The following is a 17,601-nucleotide window of genomic DNA, read 5'->3' as shown; positions in this document are numbered from 1 at the left end:
AGTATTTTTCTGGATAAAATAATGTTTTGCGGATTTGTATTTGTAATACCAAAAGCCCTTTTTTCATTTGTATGAATTTTTAAATGTTTCCTTGCTTCTGTCATTTGGTGCAGTAAGAATGCTGCAAAATATGCTCGTAGCTGCTGTTTCACAGTAGTAATGTCTCTGTTATAAATCTACTTTTTCAAGTGTTTAAATAACTTAGCCAGAAAAATTGTTTACAGGATGAGAGTTACTTATGAAATAAATCAAGAAAATAAATTTATTTGTAAAGCAATTAAAGTAACAACACCCCACAACAGTGACATGTTTTCAGATACTGAGGAGTAAAAGTCAATGAGCTAGATAAATAGTTCTCTGCATTGTAGCATGGTGTTTTGTCAAGTACTCTGGCAATGTTGTTCAGTTTCTGTTGTGTTTTATTGACGTATTATGGCTCCTTAATGCTTGGATTTAAATAAACATATGTGTCAGTGCATGACCAAATGAGATCGGTCATCAAGCGTGGCACCGCAATGCATCTGGTCATATCTGTTAGAGGAATCAAACTGCCCAAAGTTTGGAAACAGCAAAGGTGACTGTACGTGGTCTCCTTTCCAGTCTTCAACCATCCTGAAATTCAGCTGACTGAGGAATTGCCTCTAATATCCTGCCAGCTCAGCCATCACCCCTTTGCTTCTCCTGCCTTTGAAGCCATACGGTAATAACTAGCTCTGTGTCAGATCACCAGATATGTTGCTGTTGCTGTTTTAGCCAAAGCGTCTGTTGTTTGAAGTCCTGTTTACTGCATTCCAGCTGGCGCTCAGGACTTCATTTAGGCATGTTTAATCTTCTCACTGGGTTTCAACTGCTGCTTTTCTTTATTAACCCAGTGAATGATACCAACCTTTTCCAGGATGATTGACATCAGTCAGGAAGAGTGTTCGTTATTGGAACTCCATTTGCTAATGAAGTCATCTTTGCAAGTAAACAAGTGGAAAGAGTTTGACTTTGATGTATTTGCTGAGAACAGTTTCTTGCAGGCTGTTACTAGGGGAGGGATATGGGTCCTTTGCAAGTGCATAAAGTTCTGCTTTTGGAGCTTGTTTGGCTGTTGAAAGCTTGGGCTTTCTTCTGTTCTTCTAGATGTCAGACTGGCAAAAACAAACAACAGCCTTCCCACCCTAACCAAAAAAATTCTTTGTGCTTACCAACTTGTAGAAATCTTACCGAGTTTCCTTATCTGTAGAACTTGATCCTTGCTGGGAAGGGCTGTGCTAAAACTAATATACTCGTTCTTTCGTCATTCAGGTAATAGCATCCAGTGTTTCATCACTTTATTGCAATGTATTGTTCTTTCCACCTCCTCAAGGCTCTATATAAGAATCTATTTTATGATATGTTTAACAAATCTAGGACAAGAAAGTTGAAGAACAATTCTAGTAATACAGAGGGACTGCATCATAGTTTTATCATCCTGTATCCAACATGTAAGGCCCTATCTGAAGCCTAAAATAAGTTAATATATTACAGTTCAAATTAAATCCTCCTTTTTGTCAATTTGAAACAAAGTGAATCTTAAATAAACCTGGCTTCTAGGCTAGTGCAGAGGGTTTTTTTCTATATTTCTACTCAGTAAATATTTGTTAGACAGATTGATCAAAAATCTAAAACTTCAGGAAGAAGTACAAGAGAGTAATGCATTTCCCAAATCCTGTGTGACTTTCCTGAATGGATGATGACTTTTATTACTCTTTCATTAGCATTATGATACGGATGGCTGGTATTATATGTATCCATATTCAATACCAGTGTTCCATTTCTTTCTTGTGGATAAGCTGCCATTATCCTTTTATTGTTTCTGGTCACATTGTAGTACACTTTTATAGCACTTCCTCTGTCAGAGCTCCACCAAATAAAGCCACCCTCTTGCTGGCCAGTTAACTTGCTTCAACTCTTACTAAAACAGGCAATTCTGTCTCAGTTATCTCCTTCTACTGACTGTAAGTAGTATGTAGATGGCTACTTCTGACTATATGCCTCACTGCAAAGCTGAACTGAATCTTCCTTTGGAACTGGGGAAAACAAGAAACAAAGGTACAGGTGAGTATTGTCAGAAAATAAATGTTAACAGAGTTGCTGGTTAGAAATTCATCCTTCTGGCAACTGAGGGATAGCAGGGTGGGTTTTCACTCTTTCATAGAATCATAGAATCTTCATGGTTGGAAAGGACCCTTAAGATCATCGAGTCCAACCAAACAACCCACAATCTCTGCCACTAGAGCATGCCCTGAAGTGCCAAATCTAGACATTTCTTAAATACCTCCAGAGATGGTGATTCAACCACCTCCCTGGGCAGGCTGTTCCAGTGCCTGACCACTCTGTCAGTAAAGTAATTCTTCCTAATATCTAATCTAAACCTCCCCTGCCACAACTTCAGACCATTTCCTCAGGTCCTGTCATTATTCACCTGGGAGAAGAGGCCAACACCCACCTCCCAACCTCCTTTCAGGTAGTTGTAGAGGGCAATGAGGTCTCCCCTCAGCCTCCTCTTCTCCAAGCTAAACATGCCCAGCCCCCTCAGCCTCTCCTCAGATGACCTGGTCTCCAGACCCCTCACCAGCCTGGTAGCTCTCCTCTGGACACGCTCCAGCACTTCAATGTCCCTCTTGTACAGAGGGGCCCAGAACTGAACACAGCACTCGAGGTGAGGCCTCACCAGTGCCGAGTACAGAGGCACGATCACTTCCCTGCTCCTGCTGGCCACGTTATTCCTCATACAAGCCAGAATGCTGTTGGCCTTCTTGGCCACCTGGGCACACTGCTGGCTCATGTTAAGCTGGCCGTCCACCAGCACCCCCAGGTCCTTTTCTGCTGGGCAGCTTTCCAGCCACTCAGCCCCAAGCCTGTAGCGCTGCTTGGGGCTGTTGTGACCGAAATGCAGGACCCAGCACTTGGCCTTATTAAACCTCATACAGTCGGCTTTGGCCCATCGATCCAGCCTGTCCAGGTCCCTCTGTAGAGCCTTCCTACCCTCAAGCAGATCAACACTCCCACCTAGCTTGGTGTCATCTGCAAACTTACTGAGGGTGCACTCAATCCCCTCATCCAGATCATCAATAAAGATATTAAACAAAACTGGCCCCAAAACTGAGCCCTGAGGGACACCGCTGGTGACCGGCCGCCAAGAGGATTTCACCCCATTCACCACAACTCTCTGGGCATGGCCATCCAGCCAGTTTTTAACCCAGCGAAGAGTACACTTGTCTATGCCATGATTCGCCAGCTTCTCCAGGAGAATGTTGTGGGGGATGGTGTCAAAGGCCTTCCCAAAGTCCAGATAGACAACGTCCACCTCCTTCCCTGCATCCAGAAGGTGGGTCACATGGTCATAGAAAGACCCTGGCACCCACAGAGATTTGAGTGCCTACAGAAGAGCAGGGGCAACATCTATGTTACCATTGAGACTTATGAGTGGCCATCCTTCCCTGGATAATAGACGTGGACTGTCAGTCAATAAAGCTGATAAGGTTGTTATAGCAACTTTGAAGATCAGTTGACTCGCTCCAAAAAGAATTTCTGTCCTGGGCTGAGTGAAATATCCTAGTTTATGTGGACCCCATGAATAGGGACATGACTATCAAGATGTATATATAAACAGCTGAGTAAGAGCAACTCTTGAAATGCCACAAAGCTTGCAGATGATAAAAAGGTGATTTGTTTGGTGTGATGATTTACCTTCCTATGTCTAGAAAGAGCAGGATGTATCGAGGTATCTCAGTGACATTAAGACTTGGAACATACAGTGATAAATGACATCTTGTAAAGCTGGACAAGGTCTCTGCTCCGTCTCTCTATTCTTTTCATTTTTGTCCAGACAAGATTAAGATGGTAGAGGTATCATTTGCCTCTTCTTGATTGAAGAGGCAGTTGCTCTTTAATCCGATTTAATTCAGTTTTGAATCTTTGTATCTCTTAAAGGAGGCCTGCTTATTGCACAGATGGTCCTTCCTGTGACCACGTGAATTTTGTAATTAAGTAAAGTGATGATGGTCCTAAAAATGAAGTTGATAAATATATCTAATTGCATCACTTGGTCCAATGTTGGTGGTTCAACTGCCATGTTGAGCTTTGAGTTCTTACAGAGTAACTCCTATTACAGCCTCTACGAAGCTGTCTGAGTAAGCTGGAATTTTCTGTAGGATAATATTTTTTGTATTTTCAGGTAAAATTAACTTTGTACAGAACCTGTAGATTAGTGTCACAGGAAACACTTGATCTTTGAACTTTATTTTATTCCTTGCCACACTGAAGAGCTTTAACCTTAATATGGTGTCTTTTAATACTTTCAAGCTATTAGAGTAGGCCTCATGTAGAGGCAGAAATCTCCAAGTGGTGCCATTCTGGATGATTTTATCAAGTTATCTAATGAGCTCTGTAATTCTTACTATGTTCTTAATACCCACTATTTCCCAGTTAGGTTAAATATGCCTCTTGTCAGGTTCCAAATGTATGCGCGTTAGCACTGATGTGCTGACACAGCGAAAGACAGTTTGGCATCTGTGTATGACTAATCCAGGATATAAAATGGAGACTCCACCTTGGATATTTTTATCATTTGTTTTCCTTTCCCTTGACATTTGTTCCACTGAGCCTTGCACGTGGGGAAGAGTGATAGGGGAAGAGTCCATGCTCCCTCATTTCCTTTCACGTTCACAGAGGTGCTGGTCATTGTGGGCAGCTATTAGATTGTCCAGAGGAAATAACTCTGCATTCCTGTTTGCAGTATAGAATCTTTTTCATTCAATCACCTTAAGGCCATATTATTCCTTTTGGCATCAGTTGGTATGAAGAAATTTTATAGAAGGGTTTAGGACTCAGTGTAGTAACTTGGTGCAAGAGCCAACAATAAAACTGTGTTTCTTCCCTTTAAACTCAAAGCATTCTGCTGCAAACAAATCAAAGTTTAGGTCTTTCTAGGAACTGTAGAACAATCAGTTACTTCGATATGAAAGATGCTGTGTTTGCATAAAATGGAATGCTTTAGCTTATAATGATCTATTTTATTTTCATCTATACAAACAGTAGGAAACACTTTGGGTTTAGCATCTAATTTGTTAATACATTTAATAATGTAATCTTCATGTACAGCACAGTAGGAAATGTTCAGTAAGGATGCAGTAATTCTGGGGAGCATTCTTCCCTGTTTTCCATGCTTTTTATCAAAAAGATACAGAATTTGTTTACCCAGTTCTTTACACTGGGTAACTTTACACTTTATCAGATAAGCATATGGAATTCATTACTAATACAAGAAAAAAATCTGCTCATGTCTCTATTGTCTAAAGGCTACTGGTTCTCTTGGTGGACTGGTGTACTCTATAGTTGCATGTGAGAATACAAAAACAGCAGGCACTTAGTAAATGCAGGGGAAGGACAAAATCCTAGTAGGGATTCTGTTGTTTGATAGTGGTTACCTTTAATTTAAAAAAATTAAATAATTCTGTCATCTTACTGTGTGGATTCTTATTTGGAGGTGTTTAAAAAGATTTTCAACCATAATTTCATTTAGGATAGTGAAATGGTTCTTACTGGAGATTGTTGAAATTTAAATGACAATTTTTTCTTTTTTGTGTGTGTGTCTGTGTGTGTGTCTTGATTTAGGACATTAGACCAATTTGTGTATTTATATATGCTAGGTTTTATTCATGACAGGAAAAAGGCTAGCCGTCAAATTTTGTGTCCAGCATTGAATAAACGAGTATTTATGGCTTTACAATAACAGAGGGTTAAAGAAATCAGAGAATCCCAAAATGGCTGAGGTTGGAAGGGACCTCTGGTGGTCATCTGGTCCACCTAGAGCCAGTTGCCCAGGACCATGTTCATGGCTTTTGAACATCCCCAAGGATAGAGACAGATACATGATGCTTTTGAAACAGAATTTATAACTTGGCTTTTGTTCACAACTTATCCTTACCATGACTTTTGATTAGATTTAGCAGGTACCAGAATCTTAATTGTCAATTTTCCTAGCTTCAAAATAGATACCATAGATACGTCCTCTAGGACATAGAGAATTGTTGCTGGTTTTCTGGGCTCATCTGGACTGGTAGCATTTTTAAGTCTTGACCGAGTTCATCCATTATCACATTCATCTCCGCATTTGCCATTAGTATACTAAAAAAAGAAAAGAACGGATTAATGTGGTTACATTGATACTATGTATTTATGTTTTAGGTTTGGGTTGGTTTTTTTGTTGGTTTGTTTTGGTTATTTTTGGAGTGTGTACAATTCTAATGAAGCTTTATGCTATGAAGTTTGGATTGCTTTGATCTTTCTTTGGTCCAAAGGTCCACTCTGCCTAATTCGTGAAACTAGTGCTTATGATCTATGGACAACCCAGTTCTTCAGTTGTCAACATAATACGTATATTAATGTTTGAAATCTAGCATCAGCGTATTTCCTAGGTTTCTGGGATATCTCACGTTCTTTGATTTTGAAATGGTGATTTTTGAATGAGGTTACTCTCCAAAAAAGATACTAGAAAGAAAAATTTATAGACAGAAAAAATGTTTCATGCAGAAATGCCTGAAACCTTGCTCCAGTGAAGTTGTTGTGGAGTGATTCTGATTTTCTTTTTTTTTTTTTTTTTCTTGAATTCTAGATTTATCTATGGCAGTGCAAAAATTTTCACAGTCTTTGCAAGATTTCCAGTTTGAGTGTATTGGAGATGCTGAAACTGATGATGAAATTAATATCGGTAAGTACATTATGTGCTCTGCTTGCAGTAACATTTTATATTGTTTCTTATATATTTAATATGATACCACAAATATAGTGGGAAATTCACAGTTGTTTTTTTTTAATGGAGCATGTAACAAAAATAGAAAAATTTCAGTAAGTGGAAAACATGCAAGACTTTAAAAATACATGGCAAAAAAATGGTGTCTTCGTGATATAGCTTGGTTTGTTGTAGAGGAATTCAGCATTACTTTGTCAACTGAGTCAACTGTGAATCTTCTAAATTCTGCTGCTATTTTTAATTTGCAGACAGTTTTCGTTGGGATAAGAAAAGGCATACAAGTTTCCTATGAAGTAACATAGGTCTGCAAAAAAACACTTAAGTGCCTAGTAAGACACAGGAAGGGTCTAAAACCAGGAATATGTTCTTTACAACTTCTTCATTCCTAAGTATATAGTTGTCTGAACTTTTGCCAGTTAAATTTACTAGCTGCGTAATGTTCTGCCTCTGCGCACGCCCAGAACTTGGTCATTCACAGAACTGAACAGTTTAGCTTGTCTTGAACATAAGCCTCTTTAATATCATCAAAATACTCTTCCCTTAGCAGATTAATCCCGGAAATGTTTCCAGCAAATTCAGCCATTCTTTACTGCAAGGCATTGCTGCGGTTCCAGTGATGCTTTTGGGCAGTAGTGCAGCAGCTGGAGTGTTCTAGCTCCTATTGGTGAGAAATTTGGGATTGTGATCCACCTTTGGAATGGCTGAATTCAGTATCATGAGTCTTACACACCACATGGCCTCCCCCATGTCTCTTCCAAAACATCTGAGAGGAAGGAAGATAGTTGTTAAAGAGTAGTTGCTTCTAAAAATAAATGGTTTGGCAGTACAAAAGGGAACGTAGGACTTGTTAGTATTTTTTTTAAAAGATCTGTGTAATGCAGAGAGGAAACTCAGATTTAGGCTTTTGCAGGCGTATCTCTTATTATAACCTATTTTCAAATCTCATCTCCCCTCAATAATAGTTCCGTTTTCCTGAGTTACTAATTATTGGACAGAAGGTCTGACCTGCTTGCTTTCACTAGGAAGGTTTGCTTCATCCTCACCCTTCAACATTGTGATAGTTGGGAGACTGTCATCAAAGATAGCTGGTATTTGGTCACTGTCTTCCGCTAACCTTCGGCAGAGGGGCAGGAGGGGAGGTTTAATTTTACTGACACATAGAAGTGGGAGAGTGAAACCACTGAGCTGCTTCTACTCAGATGAAAATCTACATACATTCTTGAGGTGTATCAAGCTTGGAAAGAGACAGAAAAATTAATCATGTGTATGCGCTCTTTGGCATTCTACGTATTATGGCATTCTACATATTATTTTGTGGCTGCTAAAGTTAACTTGTACATATTTTATGAATTTAAACTAAACCTACAGTATCTCAGTTATATGTCTTTAGATAGGTCAATAACTTTTTAAAAGACATAAGGTTTGGCATTTAAAATGAAGTGAGTGAGGACAAAGAACTTTCATTTTACTTGTAACCTGAATGTAGGAAAGAAAAGACATTTTATTGTTTGGACATTAAACAGGCGTTTAAAACTATTTAGGAAAAAAACAGAGTTCATGAAGCTTGACAGCTGATTTATTTCACTTGGAGCTTCAAAGAAGGGATTTCTAGCTTCTAAAGCACCCATTGCCTGATGGATTGTCATGTACATCAAAGAAGCTTATAAGAGTAAAAGGTAAACTGACAGGAATCAAATTCAAGTCTTACAGCGCTTGAATGATACTGTGTGCTTTTATAGGGTAAGGCTCAATTTTTGATCTCCGTAGAGCAGTGACCTAGAATTTATCCATATCTTTAACATGCCCCAACAAGCTAGATGTTTGCTTATCATCAAAGACAGCTTTGTATAGATGAATCCTGCTCTCTGTGCCTCCTTCTGCCTTCACCTCTTTTTTTTTAAGAATATCTATGACTGTGCAGGCCACTGGGAAGTTTTACTTCAGTCTGCAGCGATACTCTTGATGAGTCTTGTACAAAATCACCATATATGCAGGGGCTTCATACAGGGACTACATTCTGAAGATTTTAAAATATGTTTCTATTTCAAGTTTAGCATTGGAAATCCACCCTAATCCACCTTAGCGTTGGAAATTCACCCTCTAAATAAGGCTTCTTCTGTCAGGATTCGATTATTGCTGTTAAAAAAAAGAAGGAAAAAAAAAAAGTAAAAGTAAGTTTTAACTTTTTTCAAAATGGAAATATAAGTGATTTTTTTCTTTTTCCTTTTTTTTTTTTATTTTTTACCAATGATAAGTATTTGGAACTGAGGTGATAGCTCCATGAAGTGGGTTTTTTTGAGGCGATACTAGAATTGAAGGTCTGCGGGCAGTAACTAAGCACAATTTTTTTTTTTTTTCCTTTTTTTGCCAACCTGAGCTCTAATAACAGGATTCAATTTTATTTGAATTTCCTGTAACCTATGCCTTTTAGAGGCTCTCTTTATACAACTCATCTATTCCAATAAGCCCGTTACACAAAATACATGAGGAGTTTTAATTAAGCTCCATGACACACTCAAGTATAAACAGAATTATGATGTTGTTCTTCATATTTATTTTAATCCATCTATTATTTAATCCAGTGATTTGCTTCATTTTCCTTGTTTTCTTGTAGTTCCTATCTTTGATTTCTAATTTTTATGATTTCTTACTTTCTAATTATATATGTTTGATTCTTCCATAGAAGTGGTGTTCTTTGACAAAAGCTCTACATGTCTCTGTGGCTGTATAATGCATTTTAGGTGATGTTTCCATGTTGTTGCAGGTTACCCAGATTTATCTATGTAGCCACTTTCAGATATAACATGCCCAGTTTATGAGTCAGACATTTGTGCATGGGCTGTAAGCTCTTCCCCTGACTTTCTTGAATAAGCAGGCTGGCTTGTTCCTTAAATCATCTACAACAATTTTTTTTTAAACTGGGAACATCAAAGGATTCCTGCTACAAAAAACTTTTTCAGATATTTGCCAGCAAATTGGTTTTGGGAAACAGTGCTCCCCAGCTTTACTAACTTTTCTCATTAAAAACTAAACAACTATCAACAATTGACAGTGTTGTCTCTCCCTCTGTTTTGAAATGCATGTGGCAGCATGTGACCTGCAGCACTGCGAGGGCCATAATATTTGATAGGGCCATACTAATTGCTAGTTGAACATGGATATTAGCCCCAGTTGCATGTGATTCAGCCAAGCTGTTATTTTTTTGTGCAATTAAAGAGTTATGCAGAAAGGGGCATCTTTAAAGCAAAAGGCCTTGAGGCCCCACCTCGAGCACTGTGTCCAGTTTTGGGCCCCTCACCACAAAAAAGACACTGAGGTGCTGGAGCGGGTCCAGAGAAAGGCAACGAAGCTGGTGAGGGGTCTGGAGAACAAGTCTTATGAGGAGCAGCTGAGGGAACTGGGGTTGTTTAGGCTGGAGAAAAGGAGGCTGAGGGGAGACCTTCTCGCTCTCTACAGCTACCTGAAAGGAGGGGGTAGAGAGGTGGGGGTCTGTCTCTTCTCCCAAGTAACAGGCGATAGGACAGGAGCAAATGGCCTCAAGTTGCACCAGGGAAGGTTTAGACTGGATATTAGGAAAAAGTTTTACCCTGAAAGGGTTATCAAGCATTGGAACAGGCTGCCCAGGGAAGTGGTTGAGTCATCATCCCTGGAGGTATTTAAAAGACGGGTAGACACAGTGCTTAGAGATATGGTTTAGTGACGGTTTTTGTCAAGAGTTAGGCTGATGGTTGGACTAGATGATCTGAAAACTCCCTTCCAACCTAGGTAATTCTATGATTCTATAACTAACACAATGAATCACAGCGAATTATTAATACTAAAAAGGCATAGTAACGAAGGTTTGATGTAATTTACCCTTACTCTAAGGAGAGGGTGTGGCTTCCCCCATCTTAACTGACAACTGTGCTTTCCTCATTCTGAAACAGCCAAAACGTGACAACACTTCGCCATTCACTTTTAGATATATCACCCTTTGCACTCTCAGCCCCCTTTGCAATTAATATTTTGCACAACGATTAAATAGTTTGACAGTGAATGAATGTAAAGGAGGTCAGTCATTGTCATGCCCAGTGAGAGTTTTGTGCAAAATAAATACATTATTTTTACATATTTCAAACCTCTTACGTCGTTGTAAGAGATGGGGGATAACATAGAATATTACACGATGGGATAGGTGCAAAAACTATTTTTTTTTAATGAACAAGTGTATTTTTCCTCAGTATACGCTGTGCAGGCAAAAATTTTGAATTAAGATGGTTTTTCCAGCACCTCCTTTCCTCGTATTATCCAGTTTGTGCCACCTGATTCCTTCCCCAGGAATCTCCCTGGTTTTATCCTCTTTTCTTCTGTTTGTGTTACCTGGATCGTGGCTGATACAGATGAAAATAATAAATATTATTATTTAACTCAGTGGAATTCTGTCTTGTTTCTTTAACAAGTTCTTGCCGATTTTGTATTATGGCTAATTATAAATCAGTGAGATTTAATGTCAGCAGTGTAAGACCATGCTCTTCAGAATTAAAAGAAACCAAGACAAATAAATACATTCTGATATTCTGGCATTCTGCTTTAGTATCTGGTTTTCATTAGTGTGTGATGTTTAGGAAAAAGCACTGAAAGGCATGTGTATTTCTGTCGCTGCTGGGTTTGAATTTTTATTCACTGAAGAGAATTATATTATGGCAGATGTTTCAGGTAGCATCAGATGCTTGATTTAGGGTTATGATGATCTATAAAATCATTATTAATTGAGGCACAAGGAATAGGTCAGAAGTTCTAAAATGTGGTATCTTTTCCTTGTGGGAACTGAATTCTCCTCTTGTTGCTAGAACTTGTGGCTCATGTGATCTTTGCTGACTCACACCTCAAGTCATTATTAAAATTGCTAGCAACTAACCATCTACACAACTGTTAACTCGTACCAGGCAATTCTGTTGTATACAGCAGTTAGTTTCAAGTTTAGTTAGTTTCAACTTTGAAAAATCAACTAAAATGTACTGTGGAGAAAAAACTTCAAAAAAAAAAAACAAACCCAAACACAAAACTTTAACAGTAGTTGTTTGTTACAGTCCACTATTATGTTCTTAAGACTCTCTTGTTTGAGTTGATTAACGATGCCAGAAGCTTAGTTCTCTTTTTTGGCTTGTACTGGGCATCCACATGTGCAATGCTTTTGAGTTAACAGCTGCTCTGGCCTCTTGGAGAGCCTGTTAGAGGACAAGCATCCTGTCATTCAAAGCAGCAAATAGATATATTCTGGGAAATTTGTGTATAAAACTACACAAATAAGAGAAAAGATCAGAAAGTTTCCTTCCCCCATCTCTTACAACAATGTAAAACCTTAATTGGCATGAAGAGGTGCCAGATTCCATTTATTTAATGGTACAAACTGTGCATACAATGCTGTATTAAAATGGGGGGGGGAAAAAGAAAAAAGGTAATTTATGGGAGCTCTATGCCTGCCTAAAGTGTGTGGAGGCAAATCCTGACAAATCAGTCCTTGGACATTGCAGTCTCCAAGCTAGGAGACTCTCTTTTGGAGCCACTCAGAGGCTAATCAGGAACCTCAGGAATCACGATTTCAATCCACTGTATCTCTGTTGTTTGTGGTGTGCAATGGCTTCTTGAATTTGCCTGGCTGTTTCAGAATTACTTATTAAATGCCATTGAGCCACCTACGGTCTGAATCACTTGGATATCTTACAGGTCATCTCTTCAATCACTTGAGGTTAGCTTTGGTGTTTGAAGAAAGTTCTTTTTAGGATTAATGTTATACCTACTTTGCATTGAATTCCCATTCGTAACCAGGTTTCTGAATGGAATTACCAAATACCAAATAAGTCTAAAATTAATTCCAGCTGCTTAGGTCTACTATTGCCTTATCCAAACCAAGGAACAAGGAGGATCTTGCCACCACCTTGAAGGTGGAGTTCAAGGGGTGGATATTTTCACCATAGGCATCATCCCAATAACTTTATTACTGCTTGAGTTTGTTGACCTTGTGGAACATATTAGAGACAAGTGTATTTACAAAAGGTGGTTTTTTTAGATGGGTGGAGAAGGGTTGAGTCTGGAATTAGCATAGAAAGCTATTTGTGACTGAGGGTGAATTTGCATAGGAAGATTGTATGCTGTTTTTCCACAGTAATTACCTGCCTAGATTTGCCAGCTCTTTTTCCTCCAGTTGGAGGAATGAATTTTAAGATTAACTTTGTAGGTGACCTTCAAAGCAACTTCGCATAAGCTACTTGTAAGATCTGAATCACAGGACAGAGTTCTTTGCTACTCCTATCAGACTATTTTTATCTACAAAAGTTAAACAGTAACAAATTATGGGAGGAATTCAGCACAATCAGGGTGTGAAATGCTGAAGTATTTGTTTAAAATCTATTAAATTTGTTCCTACCATTATCTTTTTTTATCCCTGTTGCTTATTTAAACAAATGCCACCTGTTTCCGGAATGCTATTGTTTCTTGATTCCAAGAAATGAGTGATTTTTATGCTAGTGTTAGGATCCCATAGAGGCTTCAAAACAGCATCTGCATCAGAAAGAGAAGGTTTCAAACATTCTGTTGGTCCAGTGCAGAGCTCTTGTCCTTGCTGTGGAAGGTCAAATGAGGCTGACAAAATGGGAAATAAAATAATGTTGCAGTGGCCATTATCTGTGCAGGAGGAAAAAGTAAAATAAGATCAACAGCACAGGCCTTGTTTTTTCTTCTTCTCCAAGGTACATATCAGAAGGTTGTTAGGAGAATCTGCATGCTCCATTCCCTGTTACCCTAAGATGCATATTCAAATGAAGAAAATTAGATTGGAGTGGCAGATGCAGTTACTGATCTTCCTGTTTGTCCTACCCTCCTGTGACAAGGGTAGCTGGATGTGAGGTAGGGGTTCTCTTGAGTGACTGCGGTTTACACCCTGGTGTGCTAGAGGAGTCTAAAATATGCGCTAGGATTTTTAATATCTTGGACTGCAAACTGTGGTGTCTCAGACTGCCACTTGCCTTGGAGCTCATGCTGTTTACAGAAAGAAGTTGAGGCAGGCGATGGACAGCAGTAGCTTTGGTTGTCCTGCTGCATTCTGCTAAGGAGATTTAATGAGTCAACTTTTGATCTGAACAGCTGAGTAGACAAGTAGACAAGCCTATGCCACTCAGGGATCAAGATGAAGTCTCTGTTGTGTCCATCGTTACGTTTGATCTTCTGGACTCTTGTAGGTGCATTCTACTTTCTTGCCCTCATTCCATGCCTTCAACATACCTCTTCTCCCTTCCTTCATCACTTAGCTTTGTTGTTTCTAGAGTTGGGCATCCCAGCGGAAGTACGAATGCCTGTGGGGAAGTAGTCTGAGGACTAGAGAATTGCCTTTCAGAGTTGGTTTGAAAATAACCAGTATGTACTGCTGCTGCATATAATACACCTGTAGTAAACAGGCATAAAACTTCAGAGTTGTCAAGTTAGTATATCTCTTGAGCAATAGGCACTAGTTTTCATATAAAGGTAGTGGTTTGATTACCTTAACTTTGAGATACTCATCTTCAGGTCTGAGCAAATAAGGTGAAGGATTTATACTTTCTGAAATAAAAATCCTTAGTAGAGTTTAGAGTTTTAAGCACAGGAAGTCCTTGATCCCTTTTGTAGGCCTAAATTCAACAAAGCAATTATGGCAAACCTAACATTTGTTGAAGTATTTGGTGATATTTTTCCTAATTAAAATGTTTCACCATTCGAGTAATAAATGCACTAAACTTTACAAATCGGAAAAAAAGTATTAATGATTCTTAGCTGCATTGTGAATATATTGCTTTTCCATTTAGTTCCCCTCTTTCAGCACCCACAAAGAGCCACACACAAATAAAGTTTGTACAGCTGGAAAGGCAGAATTATCAGGTTTTTTCCTTTCATTTAAAGTATGGATGTGCCCCTGAAGAATTGGGCCTCTGGCATGTAGTCATAATTATTTCTATCTCCTTTGTTTATGAAATGCTAGGATTGAATATTACTTTAGCAGCTTAATATGTTGTATGTTGCCCAGTGGTTATTTCCCACATTGTCTTGTTATTCAGCTGTTAAAAAAACTTGAGTACAAAGTAGCAATTGTATTTATAGTCAATTTATAGTGGGATTGGCGGGAGAGACACAAAGGAAGGCAAGAGAGGATTGAAAAAATTTCTGATTTAACCAGAATGTACCTTTGGTCTTATCTATTTCTGAATATTCCATAGTTTTTAAAGCTGTTCTTCCTCTGACAGCCTGTGGGTATCAGTCAACTCAGGAGAAGTCAGATCTTTGCAAGTCAAAAATTAATGGTTAATTTAGTTAAGGTAAGGATTAATTGGATTAAATGGACTTTTACAGTATAGGAAGTTATGCTGTTAGTTTCACTGGGGGCCAATCCAAGCTGCTAGGGTTTCAAAGTAGGTCTCCGGAAGCACTTTAAGATCCCTTCATACCTGTTGAACAGAAGATAATGTATTGTTCCTCACGCCCCACTAGAGCTATGCAGCTACAGAGCTCAGCCCCAGGACTGCCACGCATGTGGCTCTATCAGGTGGAAACAGAAGCTGTTTTCTTTTTGGCAAAGATGATTTTAAACCATATTTTGTAGTGGCATAGAGATGCAGTATTTCTTAGTGATTGCTTCTCTAAAACCATTATCTCATTATTCTGTGAGAACACAGTGAAAATAGCTTTGTTGTGGCTAGTCCCAAAAGCCTCCACTCCTTCACAGAAGTGTAGAAGGAAGCGGAAAGAAAAAAAAAACACATGATTTATTAATTTGTGGAAGGGTTTTGATATAGTGCTCTGTGAGAGCAAGTGACTGCCTGGGACAATGTGGGAGATCCAGTCAGTCCCATGTTCGTAACAAAATGGAAGAAATTGCTTAGATGATTTAAAATGTTTCTGCAGTCACTTCAGGACGCCACATTTTGGGAGAGGTGCTATAGGCTAAAAGAGTCTTGATTGGGCTTTTTCTACCACAGCTCTTCTAGTGTTGTATTGTTGTGTTGAAGAATTCATGCTGCAGAAGGCAGATATATTTCCAAATGGAATGATATATTTTCAAAATATTTGCTGCTTTTATAATCAGAGTAGAACACTAACACAGGGTAGATGTATTGCAGCTGTTTTTTTAATGAAGTGTGATGGTGGTATTTGAGTAATTGTTTGGTGTGAGGTTGTTTTTGTTTTTACTAACATACTGTGGGATAGACATTATAAACTTTAAAAGTCTTTTAGGACTCTAGGAAACGTTTTACCCTTGTTTTATCCATCTATAATTTTCTACTTGTATTTGCTTTGTGAGGTTCTGTATGAGTAGGACATGGCAATTTACTGATATTAAGTCAAGTAATTGGATTTATTTAAATTGGGTAACGTTGCATGTCTTAAGGTTATCTCTTCAAGTATTGTGTTTGACAAGTGCTGACAGTGGATGTGGAAATTCTAGATAACCTGACTTTCCTGCAAGTCTTCTTAGTTTGTATATAAACATGTATAGCTTTTTTTTGTGGACTTTGTTGAAAAGGAGTGGAGTGGAAAGTGTAAATATCTTGGTTCAAATAATTGTTTGAACTTTTGAACAAGGCTTATATTTGTTTTTTTTTAACATTGTGACACAACAGCTACTTATTATAGCAAAGAATGCTTGAGTACGATACTGTTTATGACTGGAGTTAGGTAGTTACGCTGACAAAGGTTTGTTTCAATAAAATTCTGTAACGGGGAAAGGATTTTTACATCTAATGGTGGCCCAACATTTTATGCTTTACATATGTTTTGGAAAAAACCCTTTGTAAAATACCTTGCTATATTTGCTCATTAAGTTTTGCAGGATGAAAATACTTTTGAGTTAAAATTCCAGTTGCCTAATAGGGTATGTACATGTTATACTGTACTGGCAAACACATCTTGCAAAGCTTTGGGCTTTGATTAAGCTTAGATCTTGATTTGTTGCCTTATATGGTTCACGTATTAGTCTGTGCTTTGAGGCACACGTGTATCGTGCTCAGACAGGAGGTTCCATTGTTACTGGGGAGCTTGCTGGCCTCTTCTGCTGGTTTGTCTTGCCTTTATAGTGTGACAACACCCAGAAGCCCGGTCAGGGGAGATGCTTGTGCATGGTATACGGTCAGCAATGGAAGGGCATTTCAACATCTGTTCCCTAAAAAACATGTGGGGATTGAATGCCATAAACCAGGGGAGGTCAAGTGGGGAGACTATCACTGAATCTGTGATAGTTTCACTTTGGTTTTGTCTTCATAAGGAATTTGGACCACTTGTTACCTTAGCCGTCTCTCTGCAAAGAGCCAATATGCTCCAAATTATGATGTAGAGGACAAAATACCACCACATTTACTGTGAGTTTACAGCGTTTAAACTCAACTGAAATAGAGAAAAGCCTTGGGTTTTGTTTATTTAACCTTAGTTACATGGCTTTCAGTAGCTGTGCTCTGATAAAGTTATCTGCTTACCAGTACATAGCAGGAGATGTGATCATACTTAGAGAATAATATGTAGTCCTTGAAGCATAAATTTGGGCATAAAAGTCTTAATTTTGTCATTTTTCTTCTTTCTTCATTTGTGTAATTTCTTTGCAGAAGTGTTAAACCGGGCGTTTTTCATCTCTGTGTCTCTTTGTCTCTTATCATGTTTTTCCTTCCTGATGTATAATGGGTCTGTTTGGAAAATTTGGATTTATTTCTGTAAGGTAGCACACTTATTTTCAAGAATTGATAAAATTTGGCAAAATACCTTTCCTCGCAGTTCAAGGTGAGAATTGCCAAAGGAAACAAAATTACCACTGTAGGTTGTGCTCT

At 38.6% G+C, this 17,601-nt stretch overlaps 1 protein-coding gene across 2 annotated transcripts in view; it reads left to right on the top strand.

Moving 5' to 3' along the window:
• Positions 1 to 17,601, top strand: part of ARHGAP42 (Rho GTPase activating protein 42) — a 171,228-nt gene that overhangs the window by 34,662 nt on the left and 118,965 nt on the right. For both annotated transcript variants that reach the window (XM_074570942.1, XM_074570933.1), the window contains exon 2: positions 6,644 to 6,739. In XM_074570942.1, coding sequence (XP_074427043.1) covers positions 6,644 to 6,739 — 96 coding nt within the window. The remainder of the gene's footprint in view (positions 1 to 6,643; positions 6,740 to 17,601) is intronic.

Source organism: Larus michahellis, chromosome 1 (genome assembly GCF_964199755.1).
Source record: "Larus michahellis chromosome 1, bLarMic1.1, whole genome shotgun sequence".
Classification (NCBI taxonomy): Eukaryota; Metazoa; Chordata; class Aves; order Charadriiformes; family Laridae; genus Larus; species Larus michahellis.
Note: the sequence above shows the minus strand (reverse complement) of the source record. Positions and strands in the feature narration are given on the sequence as shown.